Source organism: Schistocerca cancellata, chromosome 3 (genome assembly GCF_023864275.1).
Source record: "Schistocerca cancellata isolate TAMUIC-IGC-003103 chromosome 3, iqSchCanc2.1, whole genome shotgun sequence".
Lineage (NCBI taxonomy): Eukaryota > Metazoa > Arthropoda > Insecta > Orthoptera > Acrididae > Schistocerca > Schistocerca cancellata.
The window spans coordinates 563,269,389-563,285,305 of NC_064628.1; the positions used below are offsets into that span (position 1 = coordinate 563,269,389).

General features: G+C 39.9%; 1 protein-coding gene across 1 annotated transcript in view; it reads right to left on the reverse strand.

The window, feature by feature from the left end:
• The window catches only part of LOC126175418 (acetylcholinesterase-like), a 131,840-nt gene that overhangs the window by 36,285 nt on the left and 79,638 nt on the right, over positions 1-15,917 (reverse strand). Inside the window, exons 6-8 of the mRNA XM_049922217.1 lie at positions 14,325-14,475; positions 13,751-13,932; positions 6,275-6,404 (exon numbers count right to left, since the gene is read on the reverse strand). Of these exons, the coding sequence (XP_049778174.1) occupies positions 6,275-6,404; positions 13,751-13,932; positions 14,325-14,475 (463 nt within the window). The remainder of the gene's footprint in view (positions 1-6,274; positions 6,405-13,750; positions 13,933-14,324; positions 14,476-15,917) is intronic.

Genomic DNA, 15,917 nt, shown 5'->3' on the forward strand with positions numbered 1-15,917 from the left:
GTCTGTTCAATTTTTTACTTTTTCATTCCATTACCACCACACTGTTAAATATGTTACTTACTGTATGGCACTGCTTCAATCTAGACGTGTAACTTCTCTTCCAATGTTGTTTACAGACATTGTAACTTCTTTGGTGATAATAGTCAGTAAATGTCTGAAGATGGCCTTGTATGCCGAAAACCGGTTGACACAGTAAAAGTAATACTGTATAACAAAAGCAAACTGGTGCTTTTAATTTATTATAATGTTGTTCTACCAAGAATCGACGGAAGATTCAGTTAACATGTAGTATTTCAGACTGCACTGTCCAAGCAATTGACACAAAATTTCTTCAGATGATCAGGATAGGTCCACTTACCCCACCTAACACATCACTTCCTGGTTGATTTGTCCCGTGATCTACCACACTCATAACATCTTCCCCTTTTTTTCCTCTTGCGACCTGTTTACAGTCTCTTCCATTCCAAACAGTAAAAGTCCACGCCAACTGATCTCCTACGGAACCCGTGGCACTTAACATCTCCTTTCTGTCTTGGTCTTTATACGTTCCCAAGCAAGATAGGTTATGAAAGTATTTCTCTTCGGTGCTTTAGTTTCATTTTCACTGAATATATAAATTCAGGATGTATGTACTACAGCTAAGATTAGTAGACTGTAGAGGGCTATCATAGGCCAACCTCTTGTATATCGAACGACATCATTATTTTGAGACAGCTAGTCAACCAAGTCCACATCAACTTTTGTCATGTACAATGTTTTGATCTCATGTTTTTTTTTTTTTTTTTTGCATCCTCTGTATTGCTATCGGTAACATCGTCACGGTACATTGTATTAATTACAAGGACAGCTTAATTCTTCTTAGGAATGTATGAAACAAGTGTCTTGCCTTTTGAAAGTTTAAAATTCAAGATTTCTCTGTTCTTTGTTTATTTGGAAGACACTCCAGAGTTATTTGCTTTTATTTTGGAGAAGTATTCCCACGTAAGCAAGACCTTATCTTTAAGACTTTCAGTAAGAGAATACGACGAAAACCGGTTATCGGCAGTTACATCTCTATTAGTGTCCGGACTTCGCTGCTCCATTCTTATTAAAACATCACGTGGGTTATTGATTTGTATATAAGGTTCATCGGGCAGCAAATCAACATTGGTTTCTAAATTTCCTACTTATGCTGTCTTAGCGTCAGCTACAACAAATATTGTTAACCTGTACTTAGTAGGTTTGCTAAGTACGAACTGCCACAAAGGACAGTTAACGCTAAACACTAACAGCTGTTAATCTACAGTAAGGTATTCACTTGGCGAGAAGTATTCCTGGAAATTATGTAGTATTATTTCAAACTCTTCTCATATGGAAGCTAATTTACCCGTTTCCTTTCTCAAGTTTCTTCGAAATATAAGCATCGTAGAAGAAAGCGGAATCTTTGCTCAGTCAGTGATAAGTAATGTGATTCTAGGTCATAGCCTTTGGAATTGTCTCACATTTGATGAGTGTCTTTCCTAGATTACCTCACTGTTCCCATCAGATACATTAAATCCAACAATGCTGTGATATCTGTTTCATCCTTACTACGGGCATCTCGATCCCTGCCAACCGTTTCTATGTAAATATTTGTGAAAACTGCATAACTCCAGCGGGCTGGGTATACAGGGTGAAAAGTATTTAAACCGACGAACTCTGGGAGGTTGTAGGGGACATCAAAACAAATATTTTTCCCTAATGTCATTTTTTCCTATGAGGATTATTTAAACCGGTGGAGACCGTATTACACTCTTCAGTTGTTAGAGGCCGTATTACGATCTCAGTTGTTAGAGGGCGTACTACGCTCTTCAGTTGTAGGCAACTGCTGTCCACCAATGTAGTAGTGTATTGTCTCTGTTTACTAATGGAGCGATACACCTGGAGTGAGTACACTGATATGCAGTACACTGACGAGCAGCATAGCGGGTTAATCAACAACAATATCCTAATCCATACGACCTTTGCTGCTGTGTAGCAAGGTCTGCGTGAGACCGGCTCATTTAGTAGATTACCTGGACAGGAACGCCGTCGTACGGTAAGAACGCTGCAATTTGAGGAAGCTGTCTTGCAGCATGTGGAGCGGGATCCTTCAATCAGCACTCGTGCAATTGCACGTAACATGGGGACGAATCAGACGAATGTAAGAACAGTCCTTCGAGAGCAATTGTTACGTCCATTTCACTTACAGCGTGTCCACAAACTGGAACCAGTTGATTATCCACCCAGAGCACAGTTTTCACAGTGGTACCTAGAACAGTGTGAAATGCATCCTACATTTCCATCCTCTGTGTTGCTTACCGATGAAGCAACGTTCGGGCGTGATGGAGTCTTCAACATGCACAATTCGCATGTTTGGAGTGAGGATAACCCACACGCCACAGTTACTAGCACTCAAAAATGGTTCAAATGGCTCTGAGCACTATGGGACTTAACTGCTGTGGTCATCAGTCCCCTAGAACTTAGAACTACTTAAACATAACTAACCTAAGGACATCACACACATCCATGCCCGAGGCAGGATTAGAACCTGAGACCGTAGCGGTCGCTCGGCTCCAGACTGGAGCGCCTAGAACCGCACGGCCACTCCGGCCGGCTACTAGCTCTCATCAAGTGCGGTTCTTCGTTAATGTGTGGGTCGGTGTTGTTGGGGACTGTTTAATTGGTCCGTATCTGCTACCTAGGCCATTAAATGGCAGGCACTATTACAATTTTCTCGCCAGAGCATTGCCAGAATTGCTACAAGACAATGCATGTGGCTCCAACACGACGGGTCAGTCGTCGTGTGCGTCGATTCCTGGACCGACGGTTCCCAGAAACGTGGTTTGGCAGAGGTGGTCCTGTACCATGACTTGCTCGATCCCCAGATATGTCCCCTCTGGACTTTTTTGTGTGGGGAGAGATGCGCAACCTTGTTTACGCTACTCCTGTTGCATCAGAGGAGGACCTGGTTGCCCGGATAATAGCAGCAGCAGGAACAGTTCTGGATACTTCTGAGGTTTTTGCCCGTGTCAGACAGAACATGATCCGACGGTGTAACCTTTATTTACGTGTCAATAGAGGAATTTTTGAAAATGTACTGTAACTGAAATTGTGTTAATGTGTTATCTCTTGGTCATAAAAAAATGGAAAAGTGTTTGTTGGTTTAATTAATTTGCCGCCAGAGAAGTCTTCCTCTACCGGTTTAAATACTCATCATAGGAAAAAATGACATTAGGGAAAAATATTTCTGTTGATGTCCCCTACAACCTCCCAGAGTTTGTCAGTTTAAATACTTTTCATCCTGTAGTGGGACAGCAATTCATTTTTAGATTGTGTTGCGAAACACTGCAGCTCTGGTTGTCTCTTTTTGCATGACAATTTGTGGAACTAGTTTCTATTCTAATGACATTGTCCTTAAAGAAAAGCTGAAGGAGACCAGCTTAAGAACGTATTTCTCAGGCTCTGCTTCACAGTCCACGCGGATGTACACTCCTGGAAATGGAAAAAAGAACACATTGACACCGGTGTGTCAGACCCACCATACTTGCTCCGGACACTGCGAGAGGGCTGTACAAGCAATGATCACACGCACGGCACAGCGGACACACCAGGAACCGCGGTGTTGGCCGTCGAATGGCGCTAGCTGCGCAGCATTTGTGCACCGCCGCCGTCAGTGTCAGCCAGTTTGCCGTGGCATACGGAGCTCCATCGCAGTCTTTAACACTGGTAGCATGCCGCGACAGCGTGGACGTGAACCGTATGTGCAGTTGACGGACTTCGAGCTAGGGCGTATAGTGGGCATGCGGGAGGCCGGGTGGACGTACCGCCGAATTGCTCAACACGTGGGGCGTGAGGTCTCCACAGTACATCGATGTTGTCGCCAGTGGTCGGCGGAAGGTGCACGTGCCCGTCGACCTGGGACCGGACCGCAGCGACGCACGGATGCACGCCAAGACCGTAGGATCCTACGCAGTGCCGTAGGGGACCGCACCGCCACTTCCCAGCAAATTAGGGACACTGTTGCTCCTGGGGTATCGGCGAGGACCATTCGCAACCGTCTCCATGAAGCTGGGCTACAGTCCCGCACACCGTTAGGCCGTCTTCCGCTCACGCCCCAACATCGTGCAGCCCGCCTCCAGTGGTGTCGCGACAGGCGTGAATGGAGGGACGAATGGAGACGTGTCGTCTTCAGCGATGAGAGTCGCTTCTGCCTTGGTGCCAATGATGGTCGTATGCGTGTTCGGCGCCGTGCAGGTGAGCGCCACAATCAGGACTGCATACGACCGAGGCACACAGGGCCAACACCCGGCATCATGGTGTGGGGAGCGATCTCCTACACTGGCCGTACACCACTCGTGATCGTCGAGGGGACACTGAATAGTGCACGGTACATCCAAACCGTCATCGAACCCATCGTTCTACCATTCCTAGACCGGCAAGGGAACTTGCTGTTCCAACAGGACAATGCACGTCCGCATGTATCCCGTGCCACCCAACGTGCTCTAGAAGGTGTAAGTCAACTACCCTGGCCAGCAAGATCTCCGGATATGTCCCCCATTGAGCATGTTTGGGACTGGATGAAGCGTCGTCTCACGCGGTCTGCACGTCCAGCACGAACGCTGGTCCAACTGAGGCGCCAGGTGGAAATGGCATGGCAAGCCGTTCCACAGGACTACATCCAGCATCTCTACGATCGTCTCCATGGGAGAATAGCAGCCTGCATTGCTGCGAAAGGTGGATATACACTGTACTAGTGCCGACATTGTGCATGCTCTGTTGCCTGTGTCTATGTGCCTGTGGTTCTGTCAGTGTGAACATGTGATGTATCTCACCCCAGGAATGTGTCAATAAAGTTTCCCCTTCCTGGGACAATGAATTCACGGTGTTCTTATTTCAATTTCCAGGAGTGTATGAGTATATTGTGTGCGTGAGTACGTATGTTGTTTGGGGGCTTCTGCTTCAGCCATTTTGTGGTCTTATGTTCCTCCTCTGCATCACTAAGTTTATCAGACCAGGCCAACAATGCTGTTGGACCTGAAATTTTCTCAACATTCCACATTTAATTTGGTGCAGCCATTCGAATATTACCAATAATCGTGACCATGAAGATTTAAAGTAAATGTAAAAATGAATAGAAATATAAATTCATTGTGAAACATATTACACAATATTTAATATAAAACTAATACTATAGACATAAAGCACTTAAAAAATAGCTTACCTATCAAAATAGAAACGGAAATGGTAACACCAATAGTCGCATGCGGGAAAATTGTCAACCAGAGCACAAAATGTGGATAAACTTATTTTTATACTCCCTAACAACTGCCACATTCAATCAACAATGGTGTAATACTGACCTTTAAAGTGTCATTCGAAGCTATACAAATTCATGTCTGTGGACAACCCGTACGAGCAACAACATAGCAAAAGAAAATCGCTGGGTTACCTATGTCACCATTGTGAGTATTCAAGCGTTAAAATTGGTTCCTGAAACCATGGGAACAGGGTTTCTCGAGACAGTTTAGCTCTGTCCCGAAGAGTCTGGCAGTTCAGTTTCTGTACCATCTTTGTGACACTCTCCCACGGGTCAGATAAACATGTGACCATTCGTTCATTGTGCACTATTAGTCCTATTTGGCCCCACACACTTGAGAGCAGTAGTCTAGGATGGGCTACACGAGTGATTTTTAAGCAATCTCCTTTGTAGACTGATTGCAGTTCCGCAGTATTCCACCAATAAACAGTAGTATACCACTGCACTACCCACGACTGAGCCTACATGCTCATTACATTTCAGATATCTACAAAGTGTTATATCCGTAGTCACAGGAAACTACATTTTTCAGTTTTGCACTTGAAAAGGCATACGCTAAATTTTGCAGTATGCCGTTTATTGTGTAGATCCTTCAGTATTTGAACTGCAGCTGTTTTCTGTTTCAAAACTATTTACAAGGAACTTATTTTAGTTCTGAAATTACTGTTTGTCCTGTTTAAATGATTAACTATTACATTTGCATTCGCTTCATTATGTTTGTGTTGCATTCTTTAACAGTTTTCAAGCTTCAGGACTTCTTTCTTCATCTATAGGTTATCCTTTAGTATAATATTCAACCATAATATCTGCTTTTTGCTTCACAAAAAATAGCATTCCAAAAGCTTCTTCTTAATTAACAATAATCCAATTAATTTTTCATAATTCTATGAATATTGAAGAACATATGGTTCTCAACTTTTTGAGTATTAATCTTAGAATGTAGCTTTTTTGACTTACCAAATTCGTTAACGAAGGTGTCATCCGAATGATAGTCGAACTCGTAATAGTAGACTGACAAGTTAGTTACTTCCGTTATTCTTCTGACCATCACATCAGTGGGGTTGAAGAAATTTAAATCTACATCAAGCTGCAACCATGAGATATTTGTTACATAAGTATACTGAATTGTATACCACAGTCTAAGGTGCGTATTGTGGTCCCTAAGTACGACAGTGCAGCAGAGCTTTATATAGTGGTAAGTCGTTGAAATGTTGCTGGGCGCTAAAAATGTTAATTTTAATAATTTTGCTGGAAAATGGATAACAGACATAATTTCTGATTTTCATAATGTACCCCAAAATCGTTGATTAAAATCCACATTTCTGTGCTGATTTTCATGTAGCGAAGATATCCACGAAACCTAAAAGGTAGTAAATACCAGCGCCCAAGTTGATACGGTCCTCATGCACTTCCAGAAGAAGAAATTGCAACATTCAGTAGGAATTGTGATAAATTTAAGAACACTGACATTCATAAATTTTACCTAGAGCAGTATATGGAAGCATTTGCAACGGAAGTAGCATTTCATAATATACCCTTCATAACAGTAAGTATATATCATCTGTAGGTAATTTTAATCAGCTCGTATATCACCTTAAAGCTCTAGTGGCCTATGTAACAACAAAAACGAAGTAATTTTTGTTGGTAACTTTAACGTAGATTTTCTTAAAACCTCTCCGAGCAAGAATCTATTTGAGTCACAGCACTATCATTCGACTTAATTCCTACTGAAAGCTTTCCAACTAAGGCACTTAATTGTTCACCAACAGCCACTGATAGTATCCTTATAGAAAGGTCTTATGAACAAAATTATATTACAAAACTAATATTCAGTCGTCATCCAGACCATGACATACATTTCCTGTTGTTAAATCTTCACAATGAACAGGACATAAAATCTATTACATCTGAATGCAAGAGACTGATTGGTAAACCGAAAATTCATTATTTTCGGACAATCCTCAAAGACGTGAACTAGAGTGATATATACGGCGCTAATAGCGTTAATGATATATACAACACTCTTCTTAACAAAATACTTAACTTATCTGAACGCTATTTTCCCCAAAAAGTAACCCAGATTAGACTAAAGTTTACAAATGAAGCATGGATTACCCAAAGATTAATGCTATCGTATAAAATAAATAGGAAATTCTATCTTCCAGTAAGAAACAGCTCCGATGTTGATACTATAGGACGTTACCAGACGTACTGCAAAATATTAAAGTTAATAATACAGACGTCAAAGCAAATACAATACAAGGAAAAGATCAACACAATATGGTGAAGAAGGAGACTGGTGGAAGCAGACATGAAGAGGGGCAAATAACATTAAGAGTAAATCATACATTGGTAACAGATGTCTGCAGCGTTGCAAAACTTTTAAATACATTTCATAACTGTTACTCAAAAGATGGAGCTATCAGGTTCAGTAGATACTACCATGGAGCATCTCACCCCAGACAGTGCATATCACTTCACTAACACGAATATGAGCCTTACTACCCAAGCAGAAGTAACGTCTATCATAAAATCTTTAAAATCAGAAAACTGTAATCGTTACCATGAAATATCAACAAAGCTAATTAAAGAATCTGCTTCTGAGTTTAGTTACATATTAAGTTATCAGTGCAACCAGTCGTATACCAGTGGAATATTTCGTGGATTTTGAAATATATCAAAATTAAGCCGTTGTTTAAAAAAGGAGGTAAATAAATAACGTTAAGTTTCCATCCAATTTTACTTTTGCTACCATTCTCAAAAATTTTAGAAAAAGTAATATACCACTGAAATCCTTGGGAGAGCCAGCCATGTCGAAACTCTTTCATCTGGTGAGCAAGCTGTATGAGACAGACGAAATATCCTCAGATATAAAGAAGAATATAATAATTCCAATTCCAAACAAAGCAGGTGCTGACAGGTGTGAAAATTACCGAACTATCAGTGTAATGAAGCCGTTCTCGCTGAGATAAGTTTGGATTTCGTAGAAATATGGGAACACGTGAGGCAATACTGATCCTATGACTTATCTTACAAGATAGCACAAGGAAAGGCAAACCTACGTTTACAGCATTTGTAGACTTAGAGAAAGGTTTTGACAATGTTGACTGGAATACTCTCTTTCAAATTATGGATGCGGCAGGGGTAAAATACAGGGAGCGAAAGCCTCTTTACAATTTGTACAGAAACCAGATGGCAGTTATAAGAGTCGAGGGGCACGAAGGGGAAGCAGTGGTTGAGAAGGAGGTGAGACAGGGTAGTAGCCTATCACCGATGTTATTCAATCTGTATACTGAGCAAGCAGTAAATGAAACAAAAGAAAAATTTGTAGTAGGATTTAAACTCCATGGGGAATAAATAAAACTCTTGAGACTTGCCGACGATACTGTAATTCTGTCAGAGACAGCAAAGGACTTGTAAGAGCAGTTAAACGTAATGGACAGTCTCTAGAAAGGAAGATATAAGATGAACATCAACAAAAGCAAAACGAGGATAATGGAATGTATCTAATTAAATCAGGTGATGCTGGGGGAATTAGATTAGGAAATGAGACACAAAGTAGTAGATGAATTTTGCTATCTGGGCAGCAAAATAACTGATGATGGTAAAAGTAGAGAGGATATAAAATGTAGACTGGCAATGGTAAGGAAAGCGATTCTCAAGAAGAGACATTTGTTAACATCGAGATTTAAGCATCAGGAAGTCTTTCCTGAAAGTATTTGTATGGAGTGTAGCTCTATATGGAAGTAAAACATGGACGATAAACCGTTTACACAGGAAGAGAATAGAAGCTTTTGAAATGTGGAGTTACAGAAGAAGGCTTAAGTTTAGATGGGTTGATCACATAACTAATGAGGAGGTTCTGAAGAGTACTGGGAGAAGAGGAATTTTTGGCAGAGCTTGACTAAAAGAAGGGATCGGTTAGGAGGACACGTTCTGAGGCATCATCACCAATTTAGTGTTGGAGGGAAGCGTTGAGGGTAAAAATCGTAGAGGGAGACCAAGAGATGAATATATAAAGCAGATTCAAAAGGTTGTAGGTTGCAGTACTTACTCGGAGATGAGGAGCTACATCAAATCAGCCTTTAGAGTGGAGATCACTACACTACCACCACCACCAACAAGAACAACATCATACAGTCAGCTTCTTAACCATCTGACAACAAAGAACATATCGTCCAGGTCTGAGTTCGGATTGCTAGAGAGTTATAATACTGAGAAGGCTATCTACGCATACAGCGAATATGTACTTTATTCATTATGCAATAAATTATGAGCTACTGATATATTTTGTGATCTGTTGAAGGCCCTTGATGTATAAATCCCCATATCTGTTAAGTAAATTAGAATATTACTGTATAACAGGAAATGCTGCAAAATGTGATAGCATATCTTCGACAAGAAACAAAGGGTGCCATTACGAAAGAGACAGTAATAAGCTATCAGGCATCATCCAACCAGGAACAAGTTACCTGTGACATCCCACAAGGCTCCACCTTAGGGCCCTTATTTTTTCTTGTATATACCAATGACTCTTCATCCGTAATTTTACCCGAAGCCAAGTTTGTTTTGTTTGTAAATGATACAAACATAGCAACAGACAGCAAATCAAGTGTACTCTCTGAAAGATCTGTTAATGAAATTTTCATGGACATTAATAAATGGCTCCTAGCCAGTTCTTTGTTACTAAACTTTGAAAAAGCACACTACATGCAGTTCAGGGCTTTTAAGATGTTTCCTACCAGCATATATCTAAGATATGTGGACAAACAAGTAGAAGACATGAATATTGTTAAATTCTTGGAATTACAGCTTGACAGTAAACTGAACTGGAAGGAGCACACCACCGAACTGCTCAAGCATCTACACAAATCTCTATTTAGACTGTTGATATTTTCAGACATATGGTATATAAAAATGAAAAAGCCAACACACCCTTCATCATTCCTTGATGTCGTATGACATTATTTTTTGGGGTAAATCATCAAGCCAAGCTAACTTTTTCCAGGTACAGAAACGTGTAATAAGAAATGTTTGTGGTGTGAACTCAATAACATTCTGTAGAGGCCTAGTTAGGGAGGCTGCTGCTTCCCAATATATTTATTCCATGATGAAATTTGTCATTAAAAGTATATGTTTTTTCAAACCAACAGCTCAGTTCATAGAATCAATACGAAATAAAAGAATAATCTTCATAAAGATTTTAAGTGACTTACTTTGGTCCAAAAAGGTTTCTGTCATTCAGGAACACACATTTTCAATAACTTGCCAGCATTTATAAACAGTTTAACTACCAATAAAGTTCATTATAAGACGAGCCTAAAGATTTTATTAGTGACCAACTCCTTCCTCTACACTGATGAATTTCTTAGTAGAGGTACCGATGTGTGGGTATCAGTGTGTGTGTGTGTGTGTGTGTGTGTGTGTGTGTGTGTGTGTGTGTGCGTGTAAGCGTGTATGTTACTAATAATATAAAATAATGCGAATATTAGTACAATCTGACTTCTGTATAAATTCAGTGCAGTAATGCGATCATTGTAGATAAGTGTTGTAAAATGATTCTTCTATTCAGTGTTCATTAACTCATATATGAAAACGTGTTTAAAAAGTTTTTGACTCATTCCACATCCATGACAATCATTCCACTTTGGATCTGTACATTAGCATACTCATATTTGTTTCTCATTGTAAATATTTATTATAAATTCTTGTTCTTCTCGCATATTCTACGTCCTGGATGATATCCTCACAGTTGATCAATTGGAACGAAAAGTACATGTAATCTATTCTTCTACTGCTTGGCGATCTTGGGCAAAAAATTCTAGATGGGGAGTAAACTATCATTCGGATCTCCATCCGCCATCTATTCAAGGGAATGTGGTCAGGAGGAAATAATTCTTTTTACCACTCAAAGCGTGTAATATTCGACCCCCTTGATCGTCCTGGAGGATTGGAGGACTTGAAAGGGAAACTCTGATTGTAGCCATAGAGTAAATTCATGAGGTATGGTGGCTGGAAGCATAGGATTCCTGGTCGGATAACTATAGACTTATCAATACAAAATTACTATGAATAGCATAGTGAACGGATTACCTTAGTCAAGATAGAGACAAATACACAACTCACCATAATAAAACAAATATACATGTCTGACTCAATAGACGATGAAAAAAAGATTATGTTAAGGAAGACGAAAATATTGTTGGCGTAGAAGAATAGAACTCGCTAGTGGGTAAAACAATAAAAGTGAAAATTAAAGGAAAACATACACTGGGGAAAATGAAAGAAAGGGGAAGCTGCCTGCAAGATGCAGTCTCATCATTCGCAAAACCATTTGTTTAAAAACCACGAAAAAATATTGTTTGCATTGGATGAAACCTGTGGAGAGCGAACGGTTCACACATATTATAAAATGGTAAGATATTTCAAAATTTATACTGGAAAGATTTTTTACTAGAGGAAGTGGACTCTGATCATAAATTATTTGTTATATACTGAAGCTGAAATTGTTGCAAGATAGAAAATTAAGGAGATGGGACCTGGATAAATTGAAATAATCCGAGATTGTGCGGAGCCTCAAAGAGAGTGTTAGCAACCGACTGACTGAAATAGGGAGACAAATACAAACAATATGAACCGTGAGGTTTGAGACCAAATAGCGAAGGCTGCAGAGGAATTACTAGATAAATACACTACGCCTAAAGGTAATTCCTCAGAAACACAAGAAATGCTAAATTTTATTCGTGAAACATCAAATACAAAAAGCAGTAAATGTAGCATGGTAATAAGGATTCAGATGTACAATACATGTTATTGACAGAAAGCACAAAATGGCAAAACAGAACTAGCTACAAGACGAAAACAAAACGCGCATGACTATGGACAAGATTGTTGTTGTTGTTGTTGTCTTCAGTCCTGAGACTGGTTTGATGCAGCTCTCCATGCTACTCTATCCTGTACAAGCCTCTTCATCTCCCACTACTTACTGCAACCTACATCCTTCTGAATCTGCTTAGTGTATTCATCTCTTGGTCTCCCTCTACGATTTTTACCCTCCACGCTGCCCTGCAATGCTAAATTTGTGATCCCTTGATGCCTCAGAACATGTCCTACCAACCGGTCCCTTCTGCTTGTCAAGTTATGCCACAAACTCCTCTTCTCCCCAATTATAGATTATAGAAAAAATAAAGAAAAGAACTTCGAGAGGTCAGATCAGAATCAAGTACTAAGCAAAAAAGGAAAGGCTGAAAAGGGAAAGGAATGTATGTAAAGAAAACTCAAGTCAAAACAACGGGAACGGAGGAGGGAGTAGATAAAGATCAGGTGGATGATGGAACATTATGAAAAAATTTGACGAATGTGTAGAAAGACCTGTGTAAATAAAGGGTACATGGTCAGCCCGCATCGCTTCATAATTTTTGGGCTCCTGTTGTGACATTACACATCTATACTGGCTGCTACGTAACCTAATCTGTTTAGTTTTGTGGTTTAAAGTAGCTCTGTGCTTCTAAATTTTAGTTTACTGCATTTTGTAATCGATCCATTTCCGGTCTCTATAAATGTGCGTAGCTACTGCAGCTTACATCCATCTTAACTTGTTTACAGTATTCAGTCCATGTCCGACGTACCCTCACCCCCCAACACCAGCCCTCCTTCCCCCGCCGCATCACGCAAAACACAAACATGAACATCCCAGGTCACGAAATAGCAGACTCAAGTTTAATGACTTCTTCACTATATCTGCAGTAACCTAAAATCATTTATTATGAGGTGGTCCGATTCTGCAGTACTGCATTAATAAGAATATAAAAAAAGTACATGCGGTATAAACATGAAAACGGAGATTTGCAAGTCTCAAAGAAAATTGGTAAACCTCCTAATTGTCATGAAACAATGTGGGTTAATATTTTTATTAAAATTCCTGTAGAGACAAAAGAGATCTCAGACTTAACAGATCCAGATGTTTCGTATTCTGCCTAAATTTTGGAGTGTTGTGAACGTTACACCTATTTCTGAACAGAACATCCATTTTAGATTTTAAAAATGTAAACGTGTTAGTCTTTTCAATTAGAGCGATAACTTTGACGCTCAACATAGCTCTACTCCACCAAGCTGAAGGTTCGTTGGTAACCTCGTATCCTGAAGACAAAAAAATTCTTCTCCTTGTCCTGCAGCTGAAATTGTCGTTTTACTTACACCTAGCTCTAAATACCAACGTGACCTACCTGAATATGTCTAATACCTATGGTAGGGAGGGAAGGAATGAAGATTGGGTTTAACTTCTCGTCCACATCGAGGTCGTTAGAGACGGAGCACAAGCTCGGATTGGTTAAGAAAATACATTGTTTCAGTTGATAACATTATAATCTACATAGAATTCCTACTGCGTAGCATCTACACTGAAAAATTAGCTCAACAGTATTCTTTACTTACGTGAACTAAAGGTTCCGGATGATCGGTAGTGATAGTTTCGTTTCCAAAATAGAAGTTCCTAAGCTTGTCTGCTGCTTGCGTCTGCTCTTCTATCGTCGACAAATGTAGACAAGGTCCCACCACTTTTTCGAAAGTTTTATTAAGGTTAGTTACAAGGTCTGACCTATTTACAATATCAGCACCTAAAAGGAAAAATATTATTACAGCAAACAACGAAGTAGCTATCGTACCTTATGTACCTTTGTTATTTTTCAACACAGCGAGTTTTTCAACACACGCTGGCACATACCTAGTGGCACACTGCAAATAGTACAACGCTCAGTTCTAACATGTTCGTAAATTACATTTTACAGACGCTTCCTCTCTGCGAATTACTCACGGCTTTCATTTTTTACTGTAGTTGCCTTAATTGTACTGTAATTGTTTTAATAACAAGAATTACGAACAAATTGTTAGAAACCTTCTTATTTCAGTAACTAAGCCATTTCGTTGAACCCTTAAGAGATATTTGCAGTTTGGTGATTTTAAAACCGTATAAAGCAGTAACACATGAAATTTATTTGCGACCACTCACCTGTCTCAGCGGAGGTCACGCCAGTCATGATAGGCACCTGGTTAAAGGGACCTTCATTCACAGCACGTATAGGAGACTGTGATATGAATGCACCTTCGATATCCGGTTCGATGTTAGGTGCCCATACGCTGTATGAGAAGTAGAGATGTTGCTGAAAAAAAGCAAAACAGTATACTAACTTAAAAATTACAAATTTCTTCCACACTGCTGAATGATCAGCTCACTAATAGGAACCAAGGTTATTATGATTGAAAATTTTTACATAAGTATGGCTATGAACTCATACTTTTAAAGTCAAATTGGACCTTGCTTTTTTATGAATACGTCTTACCCGCAAGTTCTCTGAATGACGCCCATCTTTGGTGGTTACCTTACAGATTTTTTAGTTACAGCTGATGTCAGTATATTATCTATTTGAAGTAATTTAAAGGTTCCTTTATGGGCGACGGTGCTCTGATTAATTATAATCGCTTAATTGCATCACAGGGCATCAACCATTTTTAGTTCTGTAAGCATTACATATGCTGACCGCAACATAACTGCGTTGAGCGCCACCTGTGCCCGTCTTCTGCAGAACCTGTATGCTAGCCTCATTCCACTGCTCGCCTGTGTGCCCGCTTCAAGTTCGTGCCGTCAAATAACGGCGGAAACATTCTGTATCATGTTCAGATGTGTACACTTCTTTGCGAGTGTGGTCGTACCATTCCTCCATTCTGGTCTGTTGGCTTTTTTTTTTTTTTTTAATATCAGTCTTCTGAATGGTTTCATGCAGCTCGCCAAGAATTCTTCTTCTGTGCCAACTTCTTCACCTCAGAGGAACACTTGCAACCTACGTTCTCAATTATTTGCTGCATGCATTCGCTCTCTATCTTCATCTACTGTTTTATCCTCTACAGTTCCTCTTGTACCATGAAATCTATTCCGTAAAGTCTTAACAGATGTCCTGCCATCCTGTCCCTTCTTCTTGTCAGTATTTTCCATATATTCCTTTCCTTACCGATAATTCGAAGAACTTTCTCTTTCCTTACCTTGTCAGTCCATCTAACTTGCAACACACTTCTGTAGCACCTGATCTCAAATGAATCGATTCTCTTCTGTTTCGATTTTCCCATAGTCTATGTTTCACTACCACACAAATCTCTGCTCCATACGTACAATCTCTGAAATTTATTACTCAAATTAAGGCTCGTGTTAAATACTTGAAGGCATCTCTTTGGCGGGAAAGCACTTCTGGCCAGTGCTAGTCTGCTTTCTATCTCATCCTTGATCCGTCTGTAATGGGTTAGGTAACAGAATCTCTTAACTTCATCTACTTCATGATCATCAACTTTCTGTTCTCATTTCTTCTTCATCTAATTACTTTCAACTTTCTTCGACTTACTCTCAGTCGATATTCCGTAATCATTAGACTGTACACCCCATTAACCAAATCCTGCAGTTCTTCTTGATTTTCACTAATGATAGCAATATCATTAGCATATCTTGTCATTGATATCCTTTCACCTTGAATTTTAATTTCACTCTTTAACCTTTCTTTTATTTCCGTCATTGCTTCTTCTATGTTTAGGTTGAACAGTAGGGGAGAAAGACTAC